This window comes from Solanum verrucosum, unplaced genomic scaffold (assembly GCF_900185275.1).
Source record: "Solanum verrucosum unplaced genomic scaffold, falcon-dt-bn FXZP01000122.1, whole genome shotgun sequence".
Lineage (NCBI taxonomy): Eukaryota > Viridiplantae > Streptophyta > Magnoliopsida > Solanales > Solanaceae > Solanum > Solanum verrucosum.
Genome location: NW_026019847.1, coordinates 112,983 through 123,473, shown reverse-complemented (window position 1 = coordinate 123,473; position 10,491 = coordinate 112,983). Strand labels below are relative to the sequence as shown.

General features: G+C 35.2%; 1 protein-coding gene across 1 annotated transcript; it reads left to right on the top strand.

The window, feature by feature from the left end:
* Positions 1 to 225: 225 nt before the first annotated feature.
* On the top strand, positions 226 to 6,560 carry LOC125817231 (uncharacterized). The gene is made up of 8 exons (XM_049496780.1): positions 226 to 1,010; positions 1,613 to 2,769; positions 3,492 to 3,777; positions 3,889 to 4,113; positions 4,468 to 4,641; positions 5,308 to 5,484; positions 5,564 to 5,677; positions 6,058 to 6,560. Exons 1-8 carry the CDS (start codon positions 357 to 359, stop codon positions 6,391 to 6,393), a joined length of 3,123 nt encoding a protein of 1,040 aa, XP_049352737.1. The 5' UTR covers positions 226 to 356; the 3' UTR covers positions 6,394 to 6,560.
* Positions 6,561 to 10,491: the final 3,931 nt, after the last annotated feature.

The following is a 10,491-nucleotide window of genomic DNA, read 5'->3' as shown; positions in this document are numbered from 1 at the left end:
CACAAAGCTTAAAGTAGCTAACAAGATCTAAAGATTTCATTTGAGCTGTCTACTGGTAACACACTTTATCCTTTTCCCCTCTGATTTTGTTCTTTAGATTGTTACTATCCAATTGAATTTGCTTGTGCTTTTTGGGGTTTTTTTGTTGATTGAAAGGTTTGCTGAATGAGTGAATAGGAAGTACTCAAATTGCATTTTTTATTTGTTGTGTGGTTTTGGGGGAAGTAGCTGATTTGGGAGTTCTGAAACAGATTGTGTTATATTTCTTGACTTTAAAGTAAGTTTTTTTGGTGCTACTTCACTTTTGAATTGATTAAATCTATCCACCAACACCCTTTTGGATTTAAATTAAAGCAATGGTTCTTGGTCTGAGGTCAAAGCACAAAAAGGGTGCTTCTGTTCAGGTGGAGTATGTTATTCAGGTAGATGAGATTAAGCCTTGGCCTCCATCACAGTCCCTTAAGTCTGTTCATTCTGTATTGCTTCAATGGGAAAATGATGGTCAGAACTCTGGTTCTGTTGTGTCTACTGTTGGCGATGGTACCATTGAATTCAAGGACTCTTTTACCCTTTTGTTAACGTTGTGTCGCGAAAAGAAGGCACATGACAAGTTTCAGAAGAATTTCTTAGACTTCTATTTGTATGAGCTACGTAAGGATAAGACGACGAGGGGACAACTTTTGGGGACATCAGTAATAAATCTTGCAGATTTTGGACTGATTGAGGAGGTTGTGTCTATTTACACTCCAGTCAGCTGCAAGAAGAGTTCTAAGAACTCTGAGCAACCAGCCCTGTTTGTTAGCATACATCCTACTGAGAGGGGTAGCTCAAGTTCATCCCAAGTTGGTGTAACCAGAGAAGGGGATGGACAAGAATCCGTTGCGGATTCAGTGAATGGAAGAAATGAGGATGATGATGATATTGCTTCTTTCACTGATGATGATGAATCGTCACATTCATCGCAAAATGTTGCTGAGGCTGCAAGGTTTTCACCATCTCAACAAGGAAAGGTATTTGTAACATTTATATTCTGTTTGATATTCCAAATTCGAGAGTTTGCTTAATTAGTCATTGTCAAGAAATGCTTTGGGTTATCTCTTCTAATTTAATTGTCTTCTTTTATTTAATCAGTTCCAATAATTACTATTCGTGCTCAGTCATTGGAAATGAGAATCAAATCTTAGGCCATTACGTCAAACTGTTAAAGTAGTCCAAACCAGACAGGCCTTATACTTATCCATTTTGGCTAAATTCTTGTTGTTGAAAATACTCCTTTCAATTCGAGTTTGAAACATGTGGCTAATTCACTTATGGTGGCGGTTAGGAGATAATAGTTCGTTCTTGTATTTCCTTGACTGCCCGATGACTGATTTAGCAGGATCTTGAATTTCACCTTTCATACTGACAAAGAAGTGTTTTGCTATATGCAGAAGTCTGTAGGGAAGTTGCTTGTCTACTAGTTACTCCCCTTTGATGATAGACTGTATGGTAACCTATGCTGGCGTTCTATGTTACAATCAAATGTTTTGTAGGTTGTATGGTGTGTTTCCCTACATCTGCCTATCTGTCATGGAAAGATGTTAACTAATTTTATACCATGATTATATTTTAGGTTGCACATGAATTCATACCTGATTACGTGCTGAGGGACAATCCAGAACGTGATATACATTTGGGAATGGACTCTGCAGCAATGCTCATGGATTTTACTAGTAGAAGTTCTAGAAATGTGGCTCCAGGGTTGTCAAGTAGCATATCTTTAAACAGAGAAAATTATGTGAGCAACACCACTTCTTTGTCTAAATATTCTGAAAGAAGTATGACATCAATACAGAAGAAGTCTGCTTCCCAAGTAACAGGATCCTCTTCCTCATTACAAAGTTATGGAAATAAAAATGGGAAGGCAAGCACCTCTGTGACAGCCCTCGAGCAGCAAATTCTGATGTATGATGTTCAAGAAGATAATGCTGACAAGAAAGGTCTCCCCAAAGACGGTATCAAACTCTCTGCAGAAAGTGGACGTGTTCATAGATTTGCATCCAACATAAGCTATCTCGATGAATCTAATGAGGATAACTCTGACCCTACCGATTCCTATAGTGATCGCTGTCAAGACTCCCGAGATAAACCAAAGGGCCACACTGGAAGTACAGTACTCAAAGATTTACATGTTGGTGTAGTGAACGGAAAAGGGATGGAGCTTCTAGAGATTGACCAGGATGAAGTGAGCTTGAAAGAGATTCCTCATTTTTCAGAAGTCAAATCAGGCAGGAAACACAGCTTTTTGAAGGGTGATACTCTTAATTCGAATAAGGTACTTGGATTGCAGGGATCTAGCATCACCAATGGTAAATCAAAGCATGCAAAGTCTCACCAATTGAATGACTTAGCTAACAGAAGTGGACTTCCTGGTAACAGCCAGAATCCAGAGAAGTCTGCAAAACAGCATGTTTCGGAAGATGCTCGGTCTAATGGTAAAGGTAATAAACCAATGAATGGATCTCCTGACAGGAAAAATGAAGGGAAGTCTAGAATAGAGACACTTGAGGAAGAACTAAGGGAAGCGGCAGTTGTCGAGGTTAGCCTTTATTCTGTAGTGGCTGAGCATGGCAGTTCTGCACACAAAGTCCATGCTCCTGCTCGACGCCTTTCTCGATTTTACGTTCATGCTTGCAGAGCAAAATCCCGAGCTAAACAGGCAGGTGCTGCAAGAGCTTCTGTCTCAGGTTTAGTTTTGGTTTCAAAAGCTTGTGGAAATGATGTTCCAAGGTAAGTCATCTTTAAATATGTTAAGGAACTTGGTAGCCTACATTTTTGGCTTTGTGAATCATATTCTTAATTCTTTTGTTAGCGTGAAGACTACTTGTATCATCAATAGTAGTTTCCCATCCATAGGATAAAGGGGTGGGGTCATTTTTAATCGAGTTTCGAACTGTGTACCAATAGCCCTTGGGAAAAGATTCTAGTTTTCCATTGAAGTAGTGGCTTAGAAGAAGCTAGCAGTAACATAAGTCAATGAAATGGAGAATCTTTTGATTGCTCAACAAAAAATCCATGGTATGGGTGCTCATATGTTTTTCTTTCTTATATGAGAAGCTTCTGATGAGGTTAATTCCATATTTGGCTCATAGGACCTGACCACTGTTTCTTTTGGAATTTTGGAGAAAGAATAATTCTAGAAGCCAAGACCTGATAGTCAAAAGCTGTCTCATCATCCACAGATACAATGTATCAGTATTAGATATCAATTTCCTGCCTCTTAGAAGTTAAGATAGTAACATTAGTGATGGATTGGTCTTTCCTGCAATCATGTGGGTCGAAATTCAGGTGTCTCATCATCCTATTACACTGTTTATAATTAAAAATATTAGTTATTTTGTTATGGAAATAAAGATAGTATCATTAATGAGTTCCAATGGGCATAGATGAATTAAACTGATTACCCTTTCTGTACCACAGAAGATTTCAGCTGTCTGTTTCTTGATTTACAGGTTGACTTTTTGGTTGTCGAATTCAGTCATGTTGAGAGCAATTGTTAGCCAGGCTGCTGGAGGAAGGAGAGAAGATGATAGACCATATGCGGAGAGTAATATGGGCAAAACTAGTTTAAATGGAAGATCCTTGAAAAAAAGGAATGAGGTTTCTTTCAATAAAGCTGTCAACGATAGTCTAACAGAAGAACTTGGTGACTGGGAGGATATTGAAACCTTTATGCTTGCACTGGAACAAGTTGAAGCTTGGATTTTCTCCCGCATTGTGGAATCTGTGTGGTGGCAGGTTGATCTTAAAAATCTGATTGTGCTGCTCTCTCTCTTGTTCCTTGACTCAATGAAACATATTTCATTTTTACGTCAATGCTGTGACTTATTTTGTTTTCATGGCATGCAGACTTTGACTCCACACATGCAAAATACAGCTGCAAACTCTGGTGGCAGATCAATGAGCTCAAGTGTTAAGAAAACTTATGGACGCAGGTGTAGTTTAGGGGATCAAGAGCAAGGTAATTTCTCCATTGATCTCTGGAAGAAGGCTTTCAAGGATGCCTGTGAAAGGCTTTGCCCAGTTAGGGCAGGAGGACATGAGTGTGGCTGCTTGCCATTGCCAGCTAGATTGGTAAGTTGACTGCACATTCATATCCCTGTTCAACAGAATCAATTGTGTACCTCCTGGAAGAGCTTATTTGAGCATATACTAGAAACTGGCATGAGTTAGCATTCCACTGCATTGTTTCTTGTAGAAATATCATTTTTCCTCTGTTTGAAAACATGCACTCTGGTGTTATTAATGTCAATACAGAATTTCTGTTTCTGCAGCTAAATGAGAAGTTATACTTTCGGTTACCAGGACTACTTAGTCTCTACATGTGCATCATGACACCTGTACAACCTTGCATAACTGCTTTCTCAATTTTACTGATTGAATTTAGTGGATTTAGGTATCAAGTTCTTTGTTTATGGCTTATGACAGGTAATGGAACAGTTGGTGAGTAGATTGGATGTGGCTATGTTCAATGCAATCCTTCGTGAATCAGCTGAAGAAATGCCAACAGATCCAGTATCAGATCCCATTTGTGATGCTAAGGTCCTCCCAATCCCTGCAGGGAAATCAAGCTTTGGCGCCGGTGCACAACTAAAAAATGCTGTGAGTAGTCAAGCTCCAGTGGTTTATAGCTTAGTCGGTGATGCATTACTGATATAATCGCCATATCATTCTTTTTACCCAATATGGGAGTTCTTCATAGTTCGAAAGAAGAATCTGCCTGTACTTCAAAATTAGTGGAATGTCTACCGTAGATTAATACTCCTTCTAGATGCCCATCTTCCAAGATGATATAACTCTTAAAGTCATTCTTCTTACCCAATATAGGAGTTCTTCAGAGTTGGAAAAATCTGCCTGCACGTAAAATGAACCGATTTCTATAAATCTATGTTAGACTCTTAGTTCAGCTAGACATGTTAAACAAGATTCTTAGAGATCTTAATGATAGGGAAAGAAGGTTCTCTGAAGATCTTATTACATTTCTTGGCTACACTGAAAGGCGAAGTAAATCAGTTGCGCATCCCTAATATGCATCAACTTCAGATAAAGGATGGGTTAAAATAAGTATGTCTTTCCATTCCATAAATTAAATGTTGTGGACTTGCAAAAAATAAATAAATTAAATAGCGGTGGAAGCATGTATACACCTACTCTTGTGTACTGCCAGGATTGTTATTGTTAATAAAAGCTGGTAGATATAAATTATCAGCCTAATGTACTAATGATTTCGTGTAGTATATTAGAATGTGACTTATTTGTTGTTGGCAGATTGGGGACTGGTCTAGATGGCTATCTACTCTCTTTGGAATTGAGGAAAATGATTCCTCAGGTGATAATGAAGACAAGGCACCAGGTCCCGCCAAGCCTTTCCGTCTGCTCAATGCTCTGAGTGATCTAATGATGCTCCCCTTTGAAATGCTCGCCGATCCTCAAACCAGGAAAGAGGTGAGTCTGTTGACATTACGTCGTTTGATGCATTTCATCATGCTGTATGCTAAATTTCTTCTTATTATGCTATTTCAAGGTTTGTCCTATACTTGGTCCAACTTTGATCAGTAGGGTGCTCAATGGTTTTGTTCCAGATGAATTCTGTCCAATCCCAGTTCCCCCAGAGGTCCTCAGGGCACTGGATTCTGAGGTTGGTAGTCTGTTCAAATTTGTTTAGTTGCTGTTTGTTTGAAATTTTGGAGTTTATGAGCTTGCAAACTTAGTTTCTGAGTTTGCAAATAGTGTTTTTTTGAACTTAATCTTGAAAAACATTAGATTTCCAAATCTTGAAAGTGTTGCTGTTCTGTAACATTTGAAAGACTTGAGTTGGAAATTTTCAAAAAATCTACTTTTTCTTTCAAGTTTTAGCTCAAACAAATACTTCAAGCTATGCAAACTCAAAAACATCAAACAAACGGCACCTTGACCGTATGCTTCATGCAATTTCATTGATGCTTGTGGTTGAACTTTTCAAACTTCCATTTCATTAAAAGATCAGTTTTGTCATGAACGCGTCATTTCTTAATCTAGGATGCTGAGGATACTCCTGAAGAATCTATCTCCACTGTCCCGTTCACTGCATCGCCTACTACATATTTACCTCCTTCAGTAAGGTCCATTAAAACCTTTCTGGGAGAGACTGGAAACCAATCTTTACAAAGAAGCAGTTCATCAGTACTGAAGAAATCATACACCAGTGACGATGAGCTTGATGAATTGGACTCGCCCTTGAGTTCAATTGTAACTGATAGGCTCCGTGGTTCTCCTAATCTAGCAAAGATCAACTTGATCGCCAAGGGGAAGGGTGATCGGAAAGTTGTTAGATATCAGCTGCTCCGACAAGTCTGGAGAGCTGAAGAACAGTAAAGAACGAACCACGGTGCTGTAAATATGTAAAGAACAATAAAGTTTTTTGTTTATTTTCTTTCTTCAGTTGCTAAATGCCCATATACATATATAGATGAACTCCAAGACTATTTTGACATGAAATTCGATGGTCGGGGTCATATTTCCAATAAAATATACTTGTTGAAGCTCTCCGAGTCTAGTAAAAACCTTGATTTGAGTTGTTGGTTTCACAAGACTAGGGGGCAAGCCCTGAGCCTATTGATTCAATTCCTAGCAAGTTCTGTTTCACCAAACTATGATCAAGAGTTTTGCCTTTTGAATAGTCAATTGTGTAGGGTGACAGGGCTAGTGATTTAAGAGATTGTTATTCCCTCTGTCCCAATTTATGTGATTTACTTTATTTTTTAGTCAGTTCCAAAAAGAATGACACATTTTTATATTAAGTAACAATTTAACTATAAAATGTATTTTACCTTTAATGAAATGATTTACAGCCACATAAATTTCTATCATTCATTTTGAACCACAAATTTTAAAAGTCTTTCTTTCTTTTTTAAACTTTGTGTTGAGTCAAACTACCTCACATAAAATGGGACGGAGGGAGTATCATTTATCAAGCCAAGCAGATGAAGTTTTTAAATTATTTTCGGGTATTGGATTAGTAAGAAGAAAATGTATTGCCCAACAAATTTAGATATTATTGGGAAAATACTAGAACACCAGATTTGAAAAATACTATAATAGGGAGTAGGGTCTCGAGTTGAGGTCTTGGGTTGAGATTTTGGTCGTATTGGAAGTGGGGTCTCGAGTCAGGGTCGGAACTTGGATTGGGAGTCAAGTATTGAGTCTCGGGTTGGGGGTTAGGAGTTGGGGTTGAAAGTCGGGTCTTGGGTTTGGATCGGGTTCAAGAGTCAGGTCTTAACTTCAACCCTGACCTCTAACCCAAATTGAGACCCCAACCCATGACCCTGACCCTTAATTTGGTTCGAGATCTGACCTCGCCCCAACAGTATCGGGAGTTGGGGTTGGGTGGTGAGGTTGAAAGATAGTTTTGGAAAAATTTCTTTTTATCTTATGTAGGGAAGTCATTTTATTAAGAGTGTTTAGAAATCCACTAAATAATTAGAATTGGTGTATTTATTAGTAATTACGACGTCATGTTTGTATGTTATAATGTAATTATTGTGCACTCACAAACGTACTGTTTGGTTGCACATATGTAATTACACAGTAAGATTAACAACAACATATCAAGTGTAATCCTACAAGTGGGGTTTGAGAAGGGTAGAGTATACACAGACCTTACCATTGCTCCATGGAGGTAAAAAGATTGTTTTTGAAACTCCTAACTCAAATGTAGCAAATTCAAGTACAAAGAAGAAAAAAATAGTGAAGCAATTAAATGGGAGCAGTGGAACACCTACAAGAAAGGAAACAAGAACAACAACAAAATAATGTGATAATCAAAATAAAAAAAATAACATATGATAATAGATAAGGGGTGTAAAATCGAACCAAAAATTGAACCCAATCGCAAATCGAGTTAAATCAGGAAAAAAAATTGACTAATAGTTTGGTTTGACTTGGTTTGGTATTGGAAAAAAAATCTGACAATACTTGGGTTAGTTTGGTTTTAACTAAAATGAGTCAACCCGATATCAAATCAACCCGACAATATATATATATATAATTTTTAAAATTTATTTTATACATAAAGTATTTACTTTGATATAATTTCTAAATATTTCTTATACTTTTTCATATTTTTTTTATCTTTTAACATATTATTTCAAGTTTATGAGACTTAGGGCACGTTGGACCATGCGATATGAAATCATGAGATGAAGTTGAAGTTTTGTTTGGACATGCGATATCAACTTTTTATGTTGTATGTTTTCTCATAAACATAAAAAAAAGGGAAAATGCATAAGTACCCCCCTAGCCTATACCCGAAATCCCAGAGACACACCTAACATTTACTAAGGTCCTATTACCCCCTCAAACTTATTTTATATGTAATATGCTACCCATTTTTGGCCTACGTGGCACAATCTTGTGGGCCCAACGCATGTTGACATTTTTTTCAAGGATAGTGCCACGTAAGCCGAAAAGGGGTAGACTATTATAGATAAATTAAGTTCAGGGGGGTAATAGGACCTTAGTAAAGGTTAGGTGTGTCTCTGGGATTTCGGGCATAGGCTGGGGGGGTACTTATGCATTTTCCCTAAAAAAAAACATAAGTTGTAAAATTATTAAAGTTGCGTCTCAATTCTTTATACAATCTTACCAAATAAGCACAAGTTTATAAAGTCACATAATACACTATCACAAATATATTCTTAAAGGATACAATATTTATTGATCGAACTTTAATTCAATAAAAATAAAATTAAATATTATTTGTGGTGTACTAGTCTTAATATAATCCTTCCACATAGTACAGACATTTTTTTCATGTTGAACTTGTATTTCTCGTTGATATGCCTAAGAAGACAAATCAATATTGATACTATGAGTTATTTATCGGTCAATTTGGTTGATAAATATATTTGATAAAAAATAATGAATTTGGTGAATAGAAATTGATTTGAAGTAATAATAAATTCTAAGTTAGTGAGAATAATCATTATATGAGATATAAATGTTTTAAAAAGTAATGATATGAATTATAAATTTTATTTACATATGAAATAAATTGTTAGTAGATATAAATGTGGGGATATTTTTATAAAATATAAACTTGTGGATCAATTTTTGTATGTGAAAAGTCTCAAATCATGATTTGAAATCCCCAAATCATAATTTTTAGAGAATTTGTGTCGAACTTTGGGTTTTTTAAATACTAAGTCAAACCATGTGTGTCAGATTTTTAAATAATAAACCAAACAAACTAATAAAACTCAGGTTTTTCAACCTCGATTTTTTTTTTTTGGATTTTTCAGGGGTTTTCCGATAAAGTAAGCACACAAAAATATAATTAATTTGTACTCCAAGTATTTCTTTAGTCCGACCAAATACAACTATCTAAGGTGTTTCTTTCCAAAATAACACAAAATATGAGATGAGTGATAAGACAAAAATATTTAACAAAAAATAATAATAAAATCACAAAAAATAAATATTACAAATTTATAAGTTACAATGAAAATGATCATAATTTAAAAGTACTAAATCATGCTAAAATAAATCTAATAAGTATTAATTACATGATTAAACAATAAAGAAAAATTAAAATTAGGTTATGTATTTTAAATATCTAAACCAATGTAAAACTAAAGAGCAAATATTCAATATTATTGTCATTCTTAGTACTGAATTAATTATTTTTTTGTTAGCATTAGTATTGATTTTGATTTTGATTTGAGTTTTACTAGAGTTACTAATATCCATGGACTACAACATTTATTGGATCATTCAAAATTCTTGAAATAATATGTTAAAAGATAAAAAGTATGAAAAACTATAAGAAATATTTTAAAATTATATCAAAGTAAATATTTTTATGTATAAAATTAATTTTAAACATTATATATATATATAATATTAGGTTGTTTTGGTCTCGGTTGACTTTTTTTAGTTAAAACCAAATCAAGTTATATTAGACTTAACTTATTTTAGACCACAAGTTTCAAATGACTTTTTTTTCTTAAATTTTATATCAAATCAAACTAAATCACATAAATTGAAATTGAGTGACTAACTAAGGGGTAAAATATTTTTTGCTTTTCATATGGGTCACTTGGACCAGTGGACTTGTATCTAATTTTGTTTTTATTAAATTAGGCATTAAAATACAATATCATGACAGAATAAGTCAGCAAATATAGGTCCATGAAATTTTATTTATAAAAATTCCCACTTTTTCCCCTCTACATATTTAACAAGACCCTTTCCAAGAATTGCTTCACAGCCTTTGTCCATTTACAACTCTAACCTTATCATTCTCTAATTGTAAAACAAGCTTTTAGACCAAGTCACTCACTTGCCTCAATCAACAATATTTCCAAAAGCTTCACATGAAAGTTTTCATTCTTTTAACTACTATAAAATCCACTTCTTGGCAAATTACTTGAACCAATTCAAACACAAAATACCTTACCTTAAACTCAAAAAAGA